Genomic DNA, 22,600 nt, shown 5'->3' with positions numbered 1-22,600 from the left:
AGTTCTGAACACACTCATTTGTAGCTTCAATTTCTTTCCATGTAAATATGAAGTGAATTTGTCTACTGCAATATTAGGAATGCTGGCTTAGTAATGTGGTTAATTCAGTGGGTGAAACATGAGGTGTTTAACTCTGAAGTGACAAATTGCAGAGGAAATGTGTAAGTTGTTTAATTACACATAACAACTAACCTGAATACCCTGAATACCCTGAAACGATAAAAGAAACAGGTCTATTTGAACCAGTACTCTGGCTCTCAGCCCAGTACAACACAAGCATTCAGTGTTACCTTTCAACAATTGCATTTAAGCATGATAAAAAGTGCCTTAGCTAATATCTTTATGCTACACCAGTGTTTCTCAACCTTGGCAACTTGAAGATGTCCGGACTTCAACTCCCAGAATTCCCTAGCCAGAATTCTGGGAGTTGAAGTCCGGACATCTTCAAGTTGCCAAGATTGAGAAACACTGTGCTACGCAGTTCCCAAATTGCTACAGAAACAATACAAAGGCAGAAGCACATACACACATGCAGATTCAACAAATTACTCCACAAGAGGGAATAGTTTTTTCTATCCATGATGAGTGAAAAAAATTGGAAAGAATTCCAGAAACCATGCTCTGTATTATTTCTACCTTGTTTTATATGCTTTGTATCAAGATTTATTTATTCTTTCCAAAAAGGAAGTGCTTTGAGTTGAGAAAACAATATAGACTCAAGAGGAAATGCTGAAACTTTAAAAATAGTTGCCTACTGAGAAATGAACTGTACCCAGATCAGTGTGCCCCAATGTGTCCTTGGAAATCCAGCTGGCATTTGCTCTGTTCTGGGTCATATGGCCACAAGGGCTTAGAAAGGAACTACTGCCTACCTGTCTTTTCCACATATAGATATACTGATATACTTTTCTTTGGCCATTCTCTTCCTGCCACAAGGAATTTAGTCTCATTGGAGAGTTCTCCTGGCTACAGTCATCATCCAATTCTGCTGAATTGGAAGGAATTAAAAGGCCCGCAGTGAAACGGCCACATTAAATTCTTGATGACTTGCAAATGTAATCCTCTAATCAGCTTTCCATTTTCAAACTTTAAGGACACTTAATATGCACTTTTGTTATCTCGGCTGAGTGACTACACACATCAAGTATGCTGTATTTCATACCTTTATAAAGGTATGAAATTCACCGCAATTACACAAAACCAAGAACAAAGGAGTATTACATGGGGGGAGGGGCTTGAGCTTCTGAAGGAAAGGCAGGCAAGGGAACCATAAACAAAACCCAAGTTACACTACCCCTTATTTCCTAGGAAACAAGTTTTACTATTAGTCTCACCCCCCCCTCTTTTAATTCTGCTGCCTTCAAGTCAGCTTGACTCCTGGCGACTCAGTCCCTGCATTTTTCTTGGCAAGATTTTCCAAAGTGATTTGTCATCGTTTCCTTCCTAGGGCTGAGAAAGAACGAATGACCCAAGATAATCCCGTTGGCTTTGTGCCTCAGGCAGGACGTAGCACTCACACTTTCCCGGGTTTTGGCCTGATGCCTTAATCCGCAGCCCGGGGGCTCGATTTCCCGCTAGCCCTATCCAACTCTGAAACTTTATTCCTCCCTCCCGCCAGCCATGTCGGAACCCCCCCACCCCCGAAGAGACGCGACCAGCAGACCTCTCGCAAGACTTAGGCGCTACGGCGCCCCCTGCTGGCGGCTCTAAGCCCACGCCTTCGCGGTGGGCGGGCTGGATCTGTCAGCTCATTTCTTCCCAGCTTCACTTGCGTCATGGCGGCTCGGGGCCTCGGCGGCTCAGGCCTCCTTGCGCGGAGCCTGCCGTGCCTCCTTCTCCTTCTTTCGACCGACCTGCGGGCCCGGCAGACCTGTTAGTATCGGGTAGAGGAAACCAGTGCGGGGGCTGCAGGCAGCCCAAGGCAGGTACGTCCTCGAAAGGCGGAGGCGAGCGAGGGTTGCTTCTGAGCCTGGCGGCCAGCGAAGAGCGAGCTTCGCTGGCGGTAGCCCGCGGCGTGGGGGGCTAAGCCGTGGAAAGCGGGTTGGGGTGTTCCCGAGGTTTTGCGTGACCCCGAAAGCTCCCTTGCCGGGAAACGTGGAAGAGAAGCAGAAGATACCGTCTGATGAAACCGGAATCGGCCGACTTAGCCGGCTCCTCCTTCGAGACGCCGTGGCTGCTGTGCAAGCACGCCTTTCCCGTGGCGCCCTTCGGCTCAGTGCTCGTTTGTTGAACATTTTAAGGCAAGTCTTCAAACTTGGCAACTTTTAAGACTTGTGGACTTCAACTCCCAGAATTCTCTAGCCAGCTTTGCTGGAGAATTCTGGGAGTTGAAGTCCATAAGTCTTAAAGTTGCCAAGTTTGGGGACCCATTAACATCATCATCATCATCAGTAGTAGTAGTATTGCTAGTAATCTTTGGTGAGATTCACAGCCTTTGGGGCTGGTTGATAGCTCAACAGCTCGACTCCTAACCATTATTATTATCATTATATATTTCATTCATTAAACATGAAACTCAGCCAACTGAACATTCAAAAATGCATTACAAATACCAGTGACTGGTGCTAATGGTTGATACGGTTTGCTGCCAGTGTCCTAGGTATCAACCAAGTATCTTCTTAAAAATATAAGATGTTCCGAGTAGCGCAATTTTTTGCAGTTCCACTGGTGTTATTTCAGGAAGCTGCAATTTGTTGATGTAACTTGTAAAATTCTTGGACATGGTGCCAAGTGCCCCGATGACGATGGGTATCACTGTTACATGCTTCATCCATAGCCGTGTAGTTTCGATGGCCAGGACGCGATATTTCATTATTTTTCCTAGTTCTTTTTTAAAATTATTATTATTTTATTTTATTATTTTTAAATTTTATTTTATTTTATTTTTCAACACGTACAAGGAAATAAGTATCAGTATAGACATGGACACGAGAAAAAATGGCACAAATAAATGAATATAAGAAAGCAAAACTTAGACATAAACACATATAATGAGTACATATAAATAGAGACAGTAGGACAGGGACAGTAGGCACGCTGGTGCGCTTATGCACTCCCCCTTAAGGACCTCTTAAGAAATGTGTAAGGTCTGAAGTTGCATTTCCTGCAATCAAGATTAGAGTGAATTACATTTAGTTTGTATCTATTGATAGTAGTCGCTAATAGGTAGGAGGGCTGTTTTAAGGACTGGAGCCTTGTGGCTCCTCTCTCGGCACACTTAGCCTTGTATGCGTGTTTTCCTTCCACTCCTCTGCCCTTTCTCTAGCAGCTGCTAAGTCATGTCCCATAGCTGTCCCCCCCCACCCCCCAAGAGGCAACTGGAGTTTCTTGTTTTTATTTTAAGACATTTTCGCTTCTCATCCAAGAAGCTTCTTCAGCTCTGACTTGGATGGTGGTGAATGGAAGGATTTATATTCGTTGCAGACAGCTGGTCATTTGCAAGGAATATAAATTCTCCAAAGCACCGGAAGGCATGACAAGAAGCAATGGGTGGAAACTAATCAAGGAGAGAAGCAACTTAGAACTAAGGAGAAACTTCCTGACAGTTAGAACAATTAATCAGTGGAACAACTTGCCTCCAGAGATTGTGAATGCTCCAACATTAGAAGTTTTTAAGATAACCGTTGGTCTGAAGTGGTGTAGGGTTTCCTGCCTAAACGGGGTTGGACTAGAAGACCTTCAAGGTCCCTTCCAACTCTTCTATTCTATTTCCTTCCATTCCCCACCATCTCTAGTTGGAGCTAAAGAAGCTTCTGGAGTGAGAAGCGAAAATGTCTTCAAAGAAAAGCAAGGAAGTCCAGTTGCCTCCTGAAAAAGCATCTTTGGGACAAAAGATGACTGAGAATCTCTACATAGATTTTCTGCTAAGTAATGGTTAACAACCTAATCAAAGCTGATTTTTTTTAAAAAAAATTGCACGGTAATATTAAATGCCACATTTTTTTCTCTATTCCAAATGCATCAAGAGCTGGAGCAGATCAAAAAACAGATTAGGCAATAGTACTGTAGTTGATAGAGTTCAGCCCGGTAATCAAGGGGATGCCCTTCGGAAACTCACAACCCTGGATAGCTATGGCTCCTTTCCAGTGCTGCATTTAGGACATGCTTCCTTGCTTCAAGGGATAATAAACAGCCACTGATTTTGATACTTGGGTCCTTTGTGAACATGCTGAACTAGTCCCCTCTTAAAACTGTCTAACTTGGCTATTATAATAACAGAGGTGAATTCTCCAGTTGAATAATGCAGCATAGATAGTGATGATCGTTGATTATTTATATGCTGTCAGGTAGTTTTTGACTCCTAGTAACTAGCTCATTATTCAGCCTTCATTTACTCTTGGTGATAAACAGATTGCAATTGTAAAGCAATTGTAAATTGATTATTTATGTGCTGTCAGGTAGTTTTTGACTCCTAGTAACTAGCTCATTATTCAGCCTTCATTTACTCTTGGTGATAAACAGATTGCAATTGTAAAGCTTTCCAGTTACTACTGCATTTAAAGTTGTTTTCCATTAGATGGAAGGTTGCATTACAATTTTGATGCACTTTATGCTCTGGGGCTCACATGTTACCTGTTCTTTAGATACGTTTTGGCAAAATTTCTATTGGTCATTTTGTTTATATTCCTCTTATTTGATTTGTCAATGCATAATGGACTTGGTTATGCAGGTTGTTTTAACTGAATGTAAGACAGACAAATTGTTATGGACCATAAATGTCTACCGGTATTGTTTGGATATGTTTTGCACATAATCCAAAAACTTGGGTGATGGGTGACTTCACAATCAAATTAAAGTGTCTAAAAAGCTTCAAATATTCTTAACATATCTATTTTTAAATTCCTTTGCACGTCAGAAAGTAAAATCTGTAACTTTGATCAACAATGACAATGGTAGAATAACAGATGACAAACAGTGGTAATTATTACATATCCAGATATTGCTACTTTTATTCTATTAAGAGTATTCATACCCTCTTAAAGCAGTGCTGTGGGGAATTATGTCTGTGTTAAATAGGTAAAATGAGGTTAAACGACTTTGTTGTTATATGCTGCCCATATGATTCAGTATTTGATTCATGCAGTATACTGTAGTGTTGCTATTATGGAATGCGCAATCCAGAAGAACACAAAATAGCAATAGCACTTAGATTTATATACCATTTCATAGTGTTTTACGCTCCTCTCTTAGCGGTTTACAGAGTCAGCATATTGGCCCCCAACAATCTGGTCCTTATTTTACCAACCATGGACGATGGAAGGCTGAGTCAACCTTAAGCCTAGTGAGATTCGAACTGCCAAATTGCAGGCAGCCAGCAGTCAGCAGAAGTAGCATTCTAACCATTGCTCCATTATTACACCAAAATAACTAACACAAATGATACTAAAATATTATATGTATTTCAAATCTGAATATTAATAGTATGGCTGAAAACTATAATACAAAAATTTAGGTAGAACCTGGAAGGCGATACATGTCTTGCATATAGTATGCTAGATTCTGATTATGCTCTAATGTGCTGAGCGCTATAATGCTATGCTATTTTGCCAGTACTAATATATTTTTATCAAATGGGATTTGCACTTTTCCAACTGTCCTTTTCTCCCCTCCCCAACCTAGTTGAGGTTTCTTTGATATTACTACTGGTAGCTAGGTATTTTAGTTGTATTATATAAAATGTTGCAGGACCTCCAAATGGAAGCCATTTCATAACTGTAGAATTACCCAGTTAGATGTCTTTAAAATAGTTAAAGCAATTTGGGATGGGGAGGTGTTTGACGTTGCAGCGACACAACATGCAATTTTGGGGCTCCAGGATTGCTGTTGATATCTCTGTTGCTGGGCGATCCTTTTGGATCTAAACTGTTCTGAAGGAATGGTGGTAGTGAAGGGGCATGTCCTGCTGATCTCAGGGGCATCGCAAAGCCCCTGATTGATCCAGGAAAAAGCTCTTTTTGCCGGCTACAAGAGAAGCAGCCAATATGGCTACAGAAGGTTAGGACAAGCCCCTGAAACGGAAGCAGCACCGGAGAGACAGTATGTTGAAATGGTGAGATGCTTTATTATTAGAGAAGAGAAAACCCAAAAGACTCAGAATTAAAATAAAATTGAAGGAAACAAGCAGCGAATTTACCCTGGTTTAAAACTATCATGTTATCTTTTTCACTTTAATTTTGTTTGTTTTTTATGGATGGACTTTTTACAAATGCCTCTTACTTTTAAATTGGACTGGTCTTATTTTCCTCATTCTTCCTCTATACTTTTCCCATTTTTTGTGTTTGTGGATTGAAAGCCTCTTTCCTAGCAAGGCTCAGCCAGATCATAATCTTTAAACAATTTTTTTTCCTATTCTCTTTTTGGAGAAAAATCCTTTCCGGAGTTCGGAGTTTAGAAAAAAGAGCCAAAAACAAAGGGAAAACATGTAACACTGCCATCTAGTAGCTAGAGGCTTGGCAACATCTGATATTACAAAGCTATTGGCTTGGTATACTGAAAGGGTCAGTGGAAAAAACTTCACTGAATTTGTTTGAAACCTAGCAAAAGCCTTGGATGTTTTAGTGGCAGTGTGTATAACTTGGAAAAATGGCACTATATGAAGAAGAAAAGGAACTAACGTTGCAAAAATATGTTAGAAATTCAAAAACTGTTAATAACTACAGAGAGAATTGGAAAGAGTCTTGAATTTATAGATCAAAATACAAAATATCAAAATACAAAAAGTACGGAGGGAAGAGTTGAGAATACCTATAAAACACCAATGAAATTTGAGGACACAGTTCAAAAAATTACAGAGACATATGAAAGTGATAAGAAAATTGTTGACGTTGACAACAAATTGAGTGTGGAGGGGAATGATAAGTGCAAAATACGGAAAGGAGAGATCGATGAACTGGAACTCTATCTCAGATGTCAAAACATAGATGAAGATAGGGGAGAAAATTTGGCAGAGACAATGAGAGTGATTTCGGCAGAAGCACCAGTGATAACAAAAGTCAAGCAGATGAAAGGAAGAGATGGAGGTTTCGAATTCTTTTAAGATATCCAATGAACAACAAGTTGTCAAGAGAAGTCCACATAAGACTTATCAAGAAAACACTTAGAATACAGATTCTACAGATGGCAAGAGATATCGGACTGCACTATTTCTGGAAGGATACAGGATGATGAAATGAAATGTTACAATAAAATTTAGTTAAATGTAGTTAAACTTTGAATATTATAGATAAGATAAAGTAATAACTATAGTCAAATAAATGATCAATAATGATAATAAAGCATTTATATATACTAGATTGCTAATATGAAATTTTATATAAACTGTAAGTGAGGATGATGGAGATGATGTTGAAAAGCCTTTTTATAAAAGATAAATAATTCTATATAGTATATAAAGATGTAATATCATTGGATGATTTCAGGATGATGTAATGAAATGCCATAATATAAATTTACTTCAAATTTAATATGCCATATAAAAAGAATAACTATGCTTAATGGAAGTTTAACAATTATAATAATTTGTATAAATGTATGTTAGATTGATGATACTAATAATGGAAAACATGGAATTGAAAATTATTAGAGAATGTTCTTAATGCTAAAATAATAGAATGATTTAGAATAGGACACAAAAAATATTGGATATATTGAAGATGATATAATGAATCATCATAATATAAATGGATACATATTTAGAGTACCTTGTTTAAAATGGTGAAATAATAGTGATAATTAAACAAATGAAGTTCAATAATAATGTATATGAAGATATTTGATTGACAATAAGTGATTTTTGATAAAGCACAAGTGATGACTATGGAAAGGACGGAGAAAGATTTTATAACCAATTGACACACTGTATGTAGTTAAAGAGGTTTTTTATGTTAAATGTTTTGCATGTTTATGTTTGTTTGAAAATAAAAAAATTATTAAAAAAAATAAAATAGTTAAAGCAATTCTAAGCATACCTAATAATACCTAGGAAATATAAACATCATCTGCAATGTTTCTTACTGCTTTAATTAAAAAAAAATCTTGCTTCTTAATTTTTGTTAGTCTTTCTGCATGGAAGCTCCTGGGGATGATTTGATAGTTTCAGCTTCAGCAAGAGAATGCCTTATTTTGACATCTTTCTGTCATCATAACTTGTGGTAAGATATTTTGGCCTTTTTTATCATAACAATACCTGGATCAATTAATTTATCATGTTGTTTCATATTGCTGCTTCAAATTATTTAGCAGCATGCATTCTTTAAAAAAAAAGATATTCTTGGTTTTATCATAAGCCAAGATATTTTATTCTACTCTAATTATTACAGACCAAAATATCTTATATTTTTATTAGGTAACAGCAGCCCTGTCCTGGATTTCTAAATAGTGAAGCATCTGGAGTTACAATCATGACTTCGAGACCAACAGATGTTCCTGGTAAAACTAATTGATACAGAATTCATATATATTAAAACAGGGTGCAGTAGTGATTGTAACAAATGCTTAGTTTCCAATTAACGTTTCTGAAGGGTTTTGTAATACTGTTTTAAGGAGGGTTTACTTACATCCAAGAGTCTGTATGACAGAACCAAAGGCTAGAGGAAATAGATGGCTAGACTCTTGTACTGAATTTATTCAAGAATAATTGAATACGTTGTGAAGTGCTCAGAATTGCTTAGGATGGGGCAGCCATATAATTAAAAAAAAAGAAATAAGCAAACTAAGCAGGGTTCTGGCTCGTTTAATTTGGATTCCTCTTTGGATAGGAGGTTGGACTTGATGGTCTAAGGTTTTTTTTTAAAAAATACTATGTTCTTATATTCTCTTTTTTAAAAAAGGTTTTATTTGCTATCTATTGATTTATGTATTTAGTTATTCTGATGTTAATTTCTATTCTTTTGAGTCCTAATTAAATTGCCATTGGGCATGTTTGTTTTGATTGAAGAGCTAGTATGCCTCTGTTCCGTGTCCATATGTGGAAAAAAGTTCACGATTTGGGGGTAGTACATTAGCTAGTATACATCTTTAATCAGCAATAGAAAATATTTCAAAATCCTCATGCATTTATAAGTAAAATGTTCAGCCTTTTCATACTGCCTCTCTTTCCGGTATTTGGAAGAAAGCAAACCAGATGTCTGAACTAATTGTGGAAATTGCTATAAAGAGAAGCCAAAGACAAGACAAAAATCTCAGGAAGAAATTTAATAAAGGGTTTCAGAGAACTATTAGAAGAGACAAGAGCAGTATTACAATGGCATCTCTGAAGTCACTGAAGATGGAAATAGACATGGAAAAACAAAGTCTTCCAAAAGATTTCTGAATTCAGAAAAAGATTCCAACCTCAAATTGATGTGCTAATGGACATTAATGGACATATAGTAATTGATTCAAAGATCGATGAAAGATTGAAGATGTACACTAAAATACACTACAAATGTACAGAGATGTAAACATCCAAGATATATTTAAAAATATTCCCTACTTAAAGGAACCTCAAATACTAGAAATATGTCAAACCACAAAAGAAGACTTAAATATCCAGCAAATTTGGAGAATGACAGTGTTCTTGTCTGGGGACTAAAGATCTATCTCTGTCAGGGGTTCCCAAGCTCGTCAGCTAATTAATCCCTTCATGGAGATTCAGATTGTTCATTGACCCCCAAATATTTATTATATTAAAATGATTTAATAAATATTACTTTAATGCTATTAGGCATAATAATAACCACCACAACAATCTCATCAAGCCTTGGGGGTTGATACTTGCCATTTTGTGGAACCCTGATCTATATTCTAATACCAAAAAAAGAGACATAAATGAATATGCAAACTATTGTATAATATCCATAATTCCACATACTAAAAATGAAGCTTAGAATCATCCAATGCCAATTAGATTCCTCAATGGAAAATGAGATGACACTTGTTCAAACTGGCTTTATTAAAGGTAACACCAAATGTTGTTGCTGATGTATGCTGTATAATTGAGAAAGCCAACTAATATCAAAAGGAAGCCAGCCTAGGCTTCCTTGATTACAGAAATATCAATTGTATCAATCATTAAGCTATAGAACGTGCTTAGAAAATGGGAATTTCAGAACATCTCATTGCCTTAGTGAAAAAATGATGTTTTTGGATAGAACTTAGTGAAATGTACTGGCTCTATATTGGCTAAGGAGGAAAAACAAGGCCATAGTGTCTCCCCTTATTTATTTAACCTAATGCAGAACATATATTAAAGGAAACTGGATTGGAAGAATTTGAAGATGGTTTTAAAATTGAAGAAAGATCCAAAACCTGTGTTACATTGATGATACTACTTCGATAGCTGAAAATACAAAGGAGCGCCAAGATCTAGTAATACAGGTAGTCCTTGCTTATGGATCTCTTGTTCAGCAACTGAACTGTTCAGCCTCCCCCACTATAGCATTCCTGCCCTCCTCATCTGGGACTCTTGTCACTTTCATTGTAATGACTCACATGCCTTGGAGAAATGATGTTATCCAGGATGGCTAGCATGTCATTAAGAGTCTGGTCATGTGACATTGCGCTCTATGACTGCATCGCTTAGCAATTACAGTCTCAGTCCAATTGCCATCATAACCTAGGGACTACCTATGAGTACACAAAGAGTACACAAAGAGTACACTGAAAGAATGGGACCAAAACTAAATACAAAGAACAAACTAATGGCAAGAAATCCAACAACCAGCCTTAGAATTGACAGTGAGGATATCGGAGAGATGGATAGCTTCTGCCTTTTAGGATCAACTCTTAACAATAAAGGTACAGTCAAATATGAATTAAGACCTTGGAAAAGATATTCATAGACCATGCTGTATCTATAATTTATTATTTATTCATTCACTTTCTATAGCTACCAATGTCAGTTAATGACCAAGGGCAGTTTACAATTAAAAAATATATTACAATTAAGATACTGAAAGCACTTTAAAACAACAAAACATCCAGAATAAATAAACATAGCAGATGAGATACTTGGCCAGTTAGCAAAACAGCCAGGAAGTGGGATCCTTAATACATTCAAGGTCTCAGACTTGGGAACATAGCCAGGTTTGTAAGATCTTACACAAAGGCTAACAGGCCATTCTATCTCCAAAGGGAGGATGTTCCATAAAGCAGGGGTCGCTGTGGAAAAAGCACATGTTGGAACCCCCCGGCAGCCAATACTCTTTGGCTGACAGGATCTGCAGCATGCTCATTCTTCTGGATTGGGTTGGACTGGTAGAGATGATCCCTGAGGTAACCCGGTCTCAAGCTATATAGCCATGACAATTAGCAACTTGAATTGCACCCAGAAATACACTAGTAACCAATGAAGCTCACACAGAAATGATGTTACATATATCTACAATTATCAGGATATGCAATCAGGACTTCAAAAAAGCAGGATTAAATAAATATTGTTATTTTTGAACTTTGGAGTTGGAGAAGCCTTCTGAGAATACTGTGGACATCCAGGCAAACAAATAGATGATTGAACAAATCAATCCAGAGTTTGCCACTTGAAGCATAATGACCAGCCTCAAATTATCCTACTTTTTCACACATTATGCAAAGACCTAGTTCTCTAGAGAAGGCTAGGAAAAGTGGGGGGGAGAGAAAAGAGGATGAGTAGCAGCAAAGTAGATGGCTTAACTGGCAATGCAGTGCATCATTGGAAGATCAGGTTGGGGAAAGATCATCATGGAGAAAGTCTATCAATGTAGTTGACACCAGCTTTGTGCCATATAATCAGCTTATTAAAAGAACATCTAGTTCATACGCTGTCCTAATGTTTTTGACATTAAAATTGTATTTTAGTAATTCAGCTGTAACAACATTTCTAAAATATTTGGCTAGGCCGCTAAGAATTTTATAGCCATAAATTGTTTTACATGTCACATTTGAAATAAATATATGAAACAGAAGATGTTTAAATCAAGGATGGGAAACCAGGATCCTAGGGCAACATGGAAACTTTAGACTAAAGGTATTTATCAGAAATATCAGAAGATACTTTGCAAGGGGTCAGATGAGATTGTTGAAAAAAATCTGCTTTTCTCTAGCAGTAACTGCTATGAGCGGGAATATGGGTAAAAATGCCAAGAAGAAATGCAAATTCATTTACAATTAGTGTCCTTATCTGGCTCTTGCTTTAGGCTTGTTAGTCTTTTCTAAGCAGTGTGCACCTCAAAGGGAAAGATTGCCATCCTATATTAGGTCATGATATAATGTTTTGCACTTTATTTGGTTATAAATGCTGTATTAGCCGCATCAAAGGCATTTCAAAATCATGGCACTGATCCTAGAAGGCCCTTGATGAAAGAAGGGCTAATATTATCTATTCTGCTTATGAAAAGGTAAAACACTAAAAGTCCAAATTATTGTGTGAAATCTCAATCTCTGTCCTTAGCTATAGAACATGGCTCGGGAAGCCTTCTAGGGAAGATCTCCCAGCCAATTGGAATGAATCGTCGGGCATTCAGTTACGATGATGCCTTAGAGGATACAACACCAATGACTCCTCCTCCTTCAAACATGACCACCAATATCTTATGGAAAGAACCAGTCATTCCAGGTCACAAATATGAAAAGATTTCCCAGGTATGCAGTTTGTTGAGGTAATAAAGAGATAGCATAACATTTCTAATGATACTTTGGAGGAGATGGTGCTTCATCTCCTAACTAACAACTAAAACATATCAAAACATTTGATTGGAAGAAGCGATACGTTTTTTAAAGCCATAAATCCGTAGAGGTAAAACAACTTTTTTAAAATGACACAGTTCTGCACTGATCAGACTTGCTAAAATGTTTCTTATAAAATGAATGAGAGACAGCAATGGAGAGCAAGTATAATTCTTAGAGCACTTTGAACAAAGGAATGTATTTTAATTAAAACCTTTTAGATGAAAAAGTATACAGGTAGTCCCTTGATTTCCAGCCACCATTGGAATGGGAAGTTTTGCCACTAAGCAATGCAGTCATAAAGCGAGTCATCATGTGACCGTTTCTATGACATTTTTTTTGCTGAGGTTGTTAAGCAGATTTGATTTCCCCCATTGACTTAGCTTGTCAGAAGTCATTTGGGAAGGTTGCTGCAACCATCATAAATACATGTTGGTTGCCGAGGGCCCGATTCACGGTCACTTGACTGTGGGGACACTAATACAAGTAGTCCTCGACTTACAACAGTTTGCTTAGTGACCGTTCAAAGTTACAACGGCACTGAAAAAGTGATTTTCGACCATTTTTCAGACTTCTGATGGATGCAGTATCCCTGCGTCATGTGATCCGCCTTTTGCAATCTTCTGACAAGCAAAGTCATTGGGGAAGCCAGACTCACTTAACAACCTGGTTACTAATTGAACAACTGCAGTTTATTTAACAAATGTGGCAAGAAAAGTTGTAAAATGGGGGAAAACTCACTTAACAAATTTCTCACTTAGCAACATAAATTTTGGGCTCAATTGTGGTTGTAAGTTGAGGACTATCTGTAGTTGTAAATACGAGGACTGGTTGTAAGTGGCTTTTCCTGTACTGTCGTAACTTCAGAAGGTCACTAGCCAAATAGGTGTAAATAGAGGATTATATGTCTTCTACACTGAGTATAATCTGTGTGATCTGAATCTTTATTTTGCAAATTTTAGGTTAAATGGAAGGAAATGAGATAAAATCTGCAAGCCCAGTTTACTCATTCTGTAAAGTCTTCATTACTGTTTTAATATAGAAGGAATTGATACTTATAGTACAGATATGAGCTATATAAAGATATGAAATTTATAAATGAACTATACTAGGCTTAAATAACTAAAATAACTATGTTGCTTAGTTTTAATTTTTTATCTTTTATATAACTGAGAGGGTTTTTTTTAAATAAGGAAAGGAAGCAGTTATGATATGGTCTACTTTTTAAAAATAGTGCATAGTCCGAAAATTGTGCTTGTCTCTTTAAAGCAAAAAAATGCATGAGAAAGAGAATTATTGCTGAAGAAGCCTTTTTAGTTATTTCTGTAGCTAGACTTTTTCTAGTGAAAATAAAAGAAGCTTCTTCAGGTGAATTCTTATTATCAGATGGCTACAAGAATAGTTGTTTCAAAATGTTGTATAGTGTTTCATATTGTAGACAAGAGAATGGAAATATGTCAGCTCAAGATCATTATGTTCCATGCAAGGTCCAAAACTTTTGCCCACGAGATCAAGAGTTGAAATTTTAGCTGAAATTCTCCTAATTTTGTCTCTTTTTCCAAAATTGCATCTGGCTTCCTCTGTATAGGTTGAGGAAGGGGAGACTAGCAAACATCTCTCTGCTAAAATCCCCCCATCTTCATCTGAGGGGAACAAGACATCAGTAGTGAAGGCCAAAGCCACCCACATCATCATGAATTCTCTTATAGCAAGTAAGAGCTCTTGCAATTCTTTGTTAGGCAAGCTAATTTCTGCAGAGAATTTTGCAATGTAATTTGTATCCCGTTTATTTAAGAATTATTTCTGACCACCTTCTGAATTATTTATTTATTAAACTTATATAGATCTCACCAAAAGTGACTATGGGCAGTGTATAACAAAGTTAAAACAGCGAATATGTACATAAAGCCACTCATCATTAATTAATACGCCTTAATAAAAAGGATAACAAACAGAACAAAACAAGGAAATGACACATGTCTTACAATGCCCTGGGATCCTCAGGCTTGCTGGCATAACAAAGTCTTAAAGGACCTTTGAAGGCTCAGAAGTGGTGAAACCAACCTTCTCTCAGTGTAGAGAAAATTCCATGGTGCAGGCGCCCGCCCTCTAGGGCCTGCCAAACAAGATTTCCTAGCAGATGGGTATTGTAAGATGCCCTCTCTGTTGGAGCTTCCATATGTCCCTGCACCCCTTTACCTAAGAGGGCTTGTGTCACTCAAAACACAACTGTGGGGGATGGCAGTTTGCAGACTGAGAAGTACTGCTGCTTCACCACTCTTACTGCCACAAAGTAGGCCTTAATAGAGGCTCTAACCTTTGTTCAGTTCAGTTCCTCTCCATTTGTGGTACTCTACATCTCTTCTCTCATTTCCTTTGTAAACCATAGGGAGTGATGAGTTCTGTGAGAGGGGGAGAGGTTGCATACTCAGGATCTAATCCAAAACCTCTGTTGCCCCTTTATTCCTAGTGGTAAATAAGGTTTGGAAGGACAGTACAGGAGACCAATAGGAACAACCCTCAGCTCCCGCTGAAATCCCACTGCCATCAGGGGTGGATCAATGTAATAGGACCAGCCTCCTTGCAGTGCATATTGGTGCCAAAGAATCCCATGGTAATCGAGGCATGAACTGAGCATGACAAAGGGGACACCAAAAGCTCCCTAAATTGTGGATCACATAACCACTGCTCCCAACAGGAATTCCAGATCTGTTGTGTGACCACAGTCCCATGTTTGGCTCTTGACCTGGAATACGCCCATAGCTGTCATGGTAGCTATGAAGTCTTGGCCCTACTTAGACCCTGTTTCCAAGGCAGGCAGATGGAAGTCCCCTCCAAGAACGTAAGTCTGGGGAAAACCTCTGCCAATCAGGAATGAAATCAGGAACTCGGGCAAGGAAGTTGCCATGCAGCAGGGAACCTGGTACAATAGCCACACTCCCAACTGAGCCAAGTCAGAATTATGACATACGTAGTTCTATTTGTGCAGAGGGGGAAATTGCATGCCATACTGGGAGGTAAACAGATCTTTAAATTATAAATAAAATATCATAACAACCCTTTGATTCTCGTACCTGTTATACCTCAGTGAAAAACTAAAAAAACATGTTTACCAAGGCCTGTAGTACTGTATTGCACTTTTAGTGAAAGTATTGATCCTCTGCTGCCATCTACCATTCATTAGTTTCCAGCTAACACATTTCATCTGTCCAACAAATGATGCCTTTAAACAAATGGCTGTGAGAGGCAACTTCTTGCCATTTGTGTACTAGTAGCTGCTATATCTTTGTGGGAAATAACATATTGACCAATGCAGAATTATGTTGAAAAATCAAAAGTTGGCAATAATATACATTCTGTAAATGGGCAGATAATTAGAAAATAGGCTGTGTAACTTCATAATGAATGCTTGAATTAAGACTACAGTACAATGTAATTTAAAGCTTTCTACCCCTTTCTGTGTTTGGTCTGCCTTAGCTTTAGAAACATCTGTTCTTGAATTTTAGTTATTTGATTGATTGAGTGATATGCTGCCTTTATTTTTATGGAACTCCAGGCAGTTCACATAATTCTTCTGCCTCCTATTTTCTCAACAATGATAATGCCATAAGGTGAGTTGAGCTAAAAGGGAATGACTGGCTCAAAGTTAGTCAGCTGGCTTTTCTCTGCCTAAGGCAGGACTAGAACTCTTATTTGTCTACAAATCACAACAGTGTGAAAAATGAGTTCTACAAACTATCACCCAAGATTACTTTTCTTTCCCATTGAATTAAAATTGTCTAACAAGGTTTGCTTTAATGTAGATAATGTTTTATTTAAGAAAATTTAAAAGGTATTATAATATTTTAAACTCTATATCTTAGTGGTAAAATACTTCATTTGAATAGCTAAGGATCATGGTTTACAGCCCGTTGTTTCCTGCTAAAGATTAAATCTTGGAAGCTGATATGAATTTAAATAGTATAGTTAGATGACTAATAATAATCTGCTTCATCTTTAACCAAAAATAGCATCAGGAAATGGGAGTGTTTTTAACAAATAAAACAAAAAACCTGAAGGGGGTAGTAGAACTTAATACTCTTGTATGCTCTTGTATGAACTTAATACTCTTAATGCTCTTGTGCTTGGTTGCCTCTGGCGAGTTTTTATTTGTACGTATAGAACATATGTAATGAATTATTAGAAACACCTATGGTAAACCTTAAACCATCTTATTATAGAACTAATTGGAGAAGGAAAGTGTGTGTTTTCATGTGTATGACAGAATCCTAAGCCATTGATAGAGTTTACTACATTATCTTGCTGTTACACTCTGCAACAAACCCTCCCATTTTCTAAAGTTTCCAACTTCAGAATGTTTTAGAAACCTTGCTACACATGGTTTAAAGAATTTCCACACTCTGCTTTACTAGCTAGTGATTGTGGGTGCTTATGACATCGCTCTTAGAAAACTGCAGCAGGCGGTTTTGAGAAATGTGTGAATGTGTATTGTTGTCCATTCTAGAACAAACCCAGGAGAGCATTCAGCGATTTGAACAGCAGGCAGGGCTAAGAGATGTCGGCTACACTCCACACAGGGGCCTCACTGCAGAAGAAACAAAATATCATCGTGTGGCTGAGTCATTCCATGTAAGGTGTTTGGGCCCTGCTGTCATTTAGCCAGTTTATTACTCTAGTTGGTAGAGATGGTTAGTTATTACTTTACAGAATCATGTCTGGACGGAGAGACATCTATTGCTGTGTGTCTTTGATACGCTGTGATTCATTATTTTTTGTGCTTTTTTGATGACTTGGGATTGTGTTTTTAAAGTGTGCGTGAATGGGGAATGTGCCAAGTTTGTTAATCCAGAATTGGGAAATTCTGGAGAACTGTACAACATTCTGTCCCCGTCCCCCCCATTACTGTATGGGTGTGGTTTGGCAGTACCCAGAAGTGAATCCTCTGAACCAGAAGTGGATAATGTATGATAATGGAGCATCTCAAGACATTTCTGGCCTAGATAATTTACTTCTAGAAACCACTTCTCCAGAACTGCATGATCTGTTGGGAAATGGAATGTTCTGAGTGGGAGCACAGTGGTCTCTTCTTGATGAATTAGTACATCCTCAAAAATAGTATTGTGAATTCTTGATTCAGTATCAATGCATTGGCAATGAAAGTAACACTGTAAACCATAGTATCACAATCTAACCTTTCTGAGGAAGGCGTTTCAAGTTTCTACTACAGGTAGTCCCCGACTTATGACCATAAGTCAACAATCAAAAGTCACTTTTTTCAGTGCTGTTGTAACGTTGAATGTTCACTAAATGAATTGTTGTAAGTCGAGGACTATCTGGTCTTTTTTCTTAGTTGCCCATTGTAGTTGGGCAGAATAGCTAAATAGCAATAGAGAAATGTGGCTTCAAAATAGTAGGCTCTTAGATATGTCTACCGGTACTCATTTCCATAAGAACCTACAATCTTGAACGAAGCTTTTTAAAACATACCACCAAACACTTTCATAAAGTTGCAGTGACAAAAAATGTGGAATCATTTTTTTTTATTATTGATAGGATCTAGGTTAAATTTATAAAGTTTCCAGATATTTGTCTGTTGCTTTTCTAACAGAATTTGAAGATGCAAAGTGGAGAGATGGTAAAAGAAGATAAACAGGCCTCTTCTGCCCAGTCCACACCAAGCAGCACTCCTCATTCTTCTCCCAAGCGCTCATACAGGTACATTTCATAAAAGGAAAGTAAAATCACAAATTGTCTGAATGTCTTGGTTACCCAGATTCCATGCATATTTTAAGTATTCATATTAGGAATCTGTTTGATTCTCCAGTTGAGTATTTTATCAAACACTTCATATAAAGTTCCTGTAGGTGTATGTTATGTTTTAAATTTACTTGGAGTGTGAATATCTGTTGAGAAAGGTATTTGTTGAAATCTGATGTACAAAATCTGGTTCCCCTGTTTTGATTTCTGCTTTTTCATTGAAGAAGCTGGTTTAGTCATGGAGCTTCTGCTTCAGTCCCTGGTCCTGATTGTGGCCCCATGGATTCCAACAGTGGTGATAGTGATAAAGTACTATCTGAAAAATGGAGCATTTTTGGACCTAAAGCTCTTCAGAGATCTGCTACTGAATCGGGTATAGTATTATTTTGAGAAAACATGATTTTTACATAGAAAGAACAAATTAAATATACTTTACAAAGGTTCAGAATTTAAAAAGTGACTATGTGAGGGAGATGGGCAGTTTCTAAATGAGATAGATAAAGTTTAAATTAAGATCAGAAATCCAACTTTAGATTAAAAAAAATAAGGCTAGAAGGAAGAAAGTATATCAAAACCCTTAAAAATAAAATACAATTTGAAGCAGTTTTGAATTGGAATTGCAGAACTTCTATCATGTTACAAGGATACAGCCTTTTGCAAATGGTAACACAGGTCTTAGACTTAGATAGTGAAGGAGCATTAACTCTGTCTTGAATGTTGAATACTATTTCCCTACTTTCTAGGATTATTATTACTATTTCCTTACTTTCTAAGATCTAACTGATGGTGACGTTTTCTGTGTTACAATTTGAAAAACGTTTGTAAATGGATTAGAATAGAAGTGGAATCCTCAATTATTGAACAGGAGTGTGCAAATCCCAGGAGGGTACGATTGGGGGAGAGCAGCAGTGTTGCTATTTCCCAGGTTTCCTGATTCAAGGGAAGGGAGGGTAGTGCTGATTGATGGAATACATGGCCCTGTTGGAACAGGTTACCTGCAGATGCCGAATTCCTGTGTTGGGCTATAGGAACAAGGTATCTTGCTTGTGTACTACTCACCTTGCTGGGCAGCAAGATTCTTTCTAGTGCTCATTATAGCTCTGGGGATAGAGTATCCTTGACTGCTCATGTTACGGATCTTTATGGTCTTGAGACGATTTAGGAATTCATGGTCCTAGTGCAATCCTGTGTTTGCTCCAACTAATCTCAGTTCATATAGGCAGCTGTATGTGAGATACTGGTTTTTGTGCATGGACATCTGATCTCAAATTGGAGAATATGAGAGCTAGTCATACTCTAGTGATTACAATACTCTTTTCTAGCACCCCCCCCCCCCCGAAAAGCCGTTCTTAAAATGACCTGCCTCAGGTGTCTTAATAGATCTGGATAGACTCCAGGGGCACTCTGGAATGTTCTCAGCAATCTCATAGGCAATTCTTTGGAATGTCTGGTTGATTTCTGGAATGTGGAGGTGAACATGAAGTGCGGTGACCATTCATTGAAAAGATAAGAGCTTATGCACGAGCGTAAATCGTGGTAATAAGGATGGTGATGTGATAAAGCCATTCACTTTTTACTTCTCTACTCTGATTGTGTTCTTGCAGTTCTATTTAAGGTGCCCCATGCCTGTTTGGGATGCAGAAAGATTTTTCTGAGCATCCCTTCAAAATTTTGGGGAAACATTTTGCTAATAAAATAATTACACTTCTGGCTTAGACTGTACATGGGTTAAGTCAGATGAGGTGATTGGACTCCGAATGATAGGATTTTCTCAGGATGAGCTCTGCCATGTGTGTGCTACATCCATGTCCTTCTTGGTTCTTTTAGAGAGCATCGTGGGGAACAGAGAGTCTAGATACAGAAAACAGCTAATGTCTCCTGAAGGTAGCAGTTATATCCTCCATCTTGAGGGGGCGGTATTGCTTTCTCCTGAAGCCTTTTCTGGATCTTGCCAGATTGACAACTATTGAGCCATGGTGGCGCAATGGGTTAGAATGCAGTACTGCAGGGCTAACCCATTGCTCACCTCAGGAGTTTGATTCTGAGTGGCTCAAGGTTGACTCAGCCTTCCATCTTCCCAAGGTCATAAAATGAGGACCCAGATTGCTGGGGGCAATATGCTGACTCTGGAAACTGCTTAGAGAGGGCTGTAAAGCACTGTGAAGTGATATATAAGTCAAAGTGCTATTGCTATCTCTTGGTCCCCAACTTTCCCTTTTTTGAGGATGGTTGCAGAGAGTAGTGGGGCTCCAAAGGCAGGTTGGTTACCTGGTGGATGCTGAGATTGTATGAGATCAAGGTGAGAAGGATGGGGTCTGTCTGGAAATATAGTGTCATAGCAAGTTATCTTCAAAGAGTTGGAAAATTCCTGATAACTTTGGAACAGATGTTATCAGACATTGTTAGCAATATTTTCCTCTCCAAATTGGTATCTTTGTTGAAATTCTGGTAATAGCAATGGTATATATTGAAGCATTTATTGTAATCTGTTTCATATTGCTGTGCATTGTCTTAGGAGGCTTTACCATTCAGACATATAAGGGTTCTCAGAAGCCATCTCCAATGGAACTGATGCGTATACAGGCGACCAGGATGTCAGAGGACTCTGCAAATTTCAAGCCTCCCAAGATGGATATTCCTCCTATCGAAGAGAAGAGGCGGTCTTCACATTCTCACAATCTTAAACCCCGGGACTTGAACGTGCTCACTCCCTCTGGTTTTTAGGAGTATTTCTACTTAAGTGGCGCAAGTATATTCTTGTCATCTGATCTCATCTTTAAGTAGATTCCATTCCACTCATGAATCCCTGATTTAAAAAGGTGACTCTTTGCCTTCTAGTTCAGAATTATAAATGGGGATGAAATGAGATATGGGCAGCTTTCTTAATTTATTGCCTTTCCCCTCTCAAATAGCTCTCGGGTAAATTATAAATCAAAGTAATCTACCACTGAAATTCGGATAACAAATTGTGTGCTGCTTTACATAGCTAAACTTTAAAAAGGATAGCTATAAATTAGTTGAAGCTGTTTTGAATTTTTGTGCTCCCACTACTAAATTTGGTGCTGCTATTCAGGCCAAATTATCAATAGACAATGCATTATTTTTTAATATCTAAATGTTTTGTTTTTTTAACTTGAACGGAATCTAGGGGAAAAAAGAATTTTTTGTTTTGTTTTGCTAATGTGTTGTTCTGGAAGAATTATTCTTCAAATGCATAAAAGTTCCATGTTTAAGGAAATTTAAGAATTAAATTCCCCTTCTAGACTTGTGGCATGGAATAAAATATTGTTTGTGGTGCATTTTGTTGTTGTTGATTCAGCATGAAGTGGAATGTAGGCAAATTCCTTCATTCCTAAAGTAGTGGGATTCTATTTTTAATAAAGGGATCCTAGAATTGAGGTCCCTTGGAGATCCCTTGAAAATTGTAGCCATGGCTTCTGTGAAAAGACTTTGAAACAGAATATCTCTGAAACCAGACATTCCTATACATACTTCCTTGGGAAGCAAAGGAATCCAAAATAAAATTACTTAATAGAACATGAGAAGATTTTTAATTCAGCTGTTCAGTTTGTGTTACAATTAATGATTGAGTAAATGTCTATATTTACAGATGTATATTTTAGAATCATTCACTGAAAGATGAAAAATATTTAATGTATGCTTTAAGGCAAATAAGCATATATTATGTTTGTTTTCTTAGTCTAATGTTAAATGTCAAGTGAATTTGTTGTTTTTCAACAGTGAGATGGAAAAGTAGTAGCATTCCATTACAATAAAACCTTTTTTTCTTGAACACCAAATTTGTGATTTTCATGAACCCTTTTTATGTCCTATATCTTGTTAAATCCAAATTCCTATAAATTGTGGGTGCTGCTATATCTGACTGAAACAATCCATTTTTCTTCACAACAGCTGCAACTTGGACCTGCATTGCTTTGATTGTGCTGTGTCAGCTCATCACTGCTTGTACCCGGGAGACAGTGATCTTGCTTTTTGGTTAATGTTTAATTTATTTGGCAGTGTTTTGTGCTCATATCTCTATGCCTAATACTTTTGCAGAATAAACAAACATGAATTAATATGGAGGTACGGCTATTTGTTGCACAGTGTACAAAGTACTCCTTGTTTAATGACTTCTTCAGTGACCATTCAAAGTTGTGAT

The 22,600-nt window shown here is 37.6% G+C and overlaps 1 protein-coding gene across 3 annotated transcripts; it reads left to right on the top strand.

The window, feature by feature from the left end:
- Window positions 1-1,837: 1,837 nt before the first annotated feature.
- Window positions 1,838-22,523, top strand: KIAA1191 (KIAA1191 ortholog). 3 transcript variants are annotated; one of them, XM_032209986.1, is made up of 10 exons: window positions 1,838-1,925; window positions 8,056-8,150; window positions 8,345-8,427; window positions 12,407-12,597; window positions 14,270-14,393; window positions 17,186-17,310; window positions 18,290-18,396; window positions 18,663-18,811; window positions 20,954-21,187; window positions 22,351-22,523. In XM_032209986.1, the coding sequence occupies exons 3-9, from the start codon at window positions 8,400-8,402 to the stop codon at window positions 21,160-21,162; spliced, it is 933 nt and encodes a 310-aa protein (XP_032065877.1). In that variant the 5' UTR covers window positions 1,838-1,925; window positions 8,056-8,150; window positions 8,345-8,399; the 3' UTR covers window positions 21,163-21,187; window positions 22,351-22,523. The 3 variants fall into 3 exon arrangements, with proteins under 3 accessions (XP_032065877.1, XP_032065878.1, XP_032065876.1); XM_032209987.1 differs by having other exon boundaries at window positions 18,666-18,811; window positions 20,954-22,523; XM_032209985.1 differs by having other exon boundaries at window positions 20,954-22,523.
- Window positions 22,524-22,600: the final 77 nt, after the last annotated feature.

The sequence above is a fragment of the Thamnophis elegans genome, chromosome 2 (assembly GCF_009769535.1).
Source record: "Thamnophis elegans isolate rThaEle1 chromosome 2, rThaEle1.pri, whole genome shotgun sequence".
Classification (NCBI taxonomy): domain Eukaryota; kingdom Metazoa; phylum Chordata; class Lepidosauria; order Squamata; family Colubridae; genus Thamnophis; species Thamnophis elegans.
The sequence above is the reverse complement of the archived record's forward strand: the minus strand, read 5'-3'. Positions and strand labels throughout refer to the sequence as shown.

Coding starts and splice junctions, on each gene's coding strand:
- KIAA1191 (XM_032209986.1), top strand. CDS start 8,400: ATGACTTCGAGACCAACAGATGTTCCTG. Junction 12,598..14,269: donor AATATGAAAAGATTTCCCAG/GTATGCAGTTTG, acceptor TCCTCTGTATAG/GTTGAGGAAGGGGAGACTAG. Junction 17,311..18,289: donor GTGTGGCTGAGTCATTCCAT/GTAAGGTGTTTG, acceptor CTTTTCTAACAG/AATTTGAAGATGCAAAGTGG.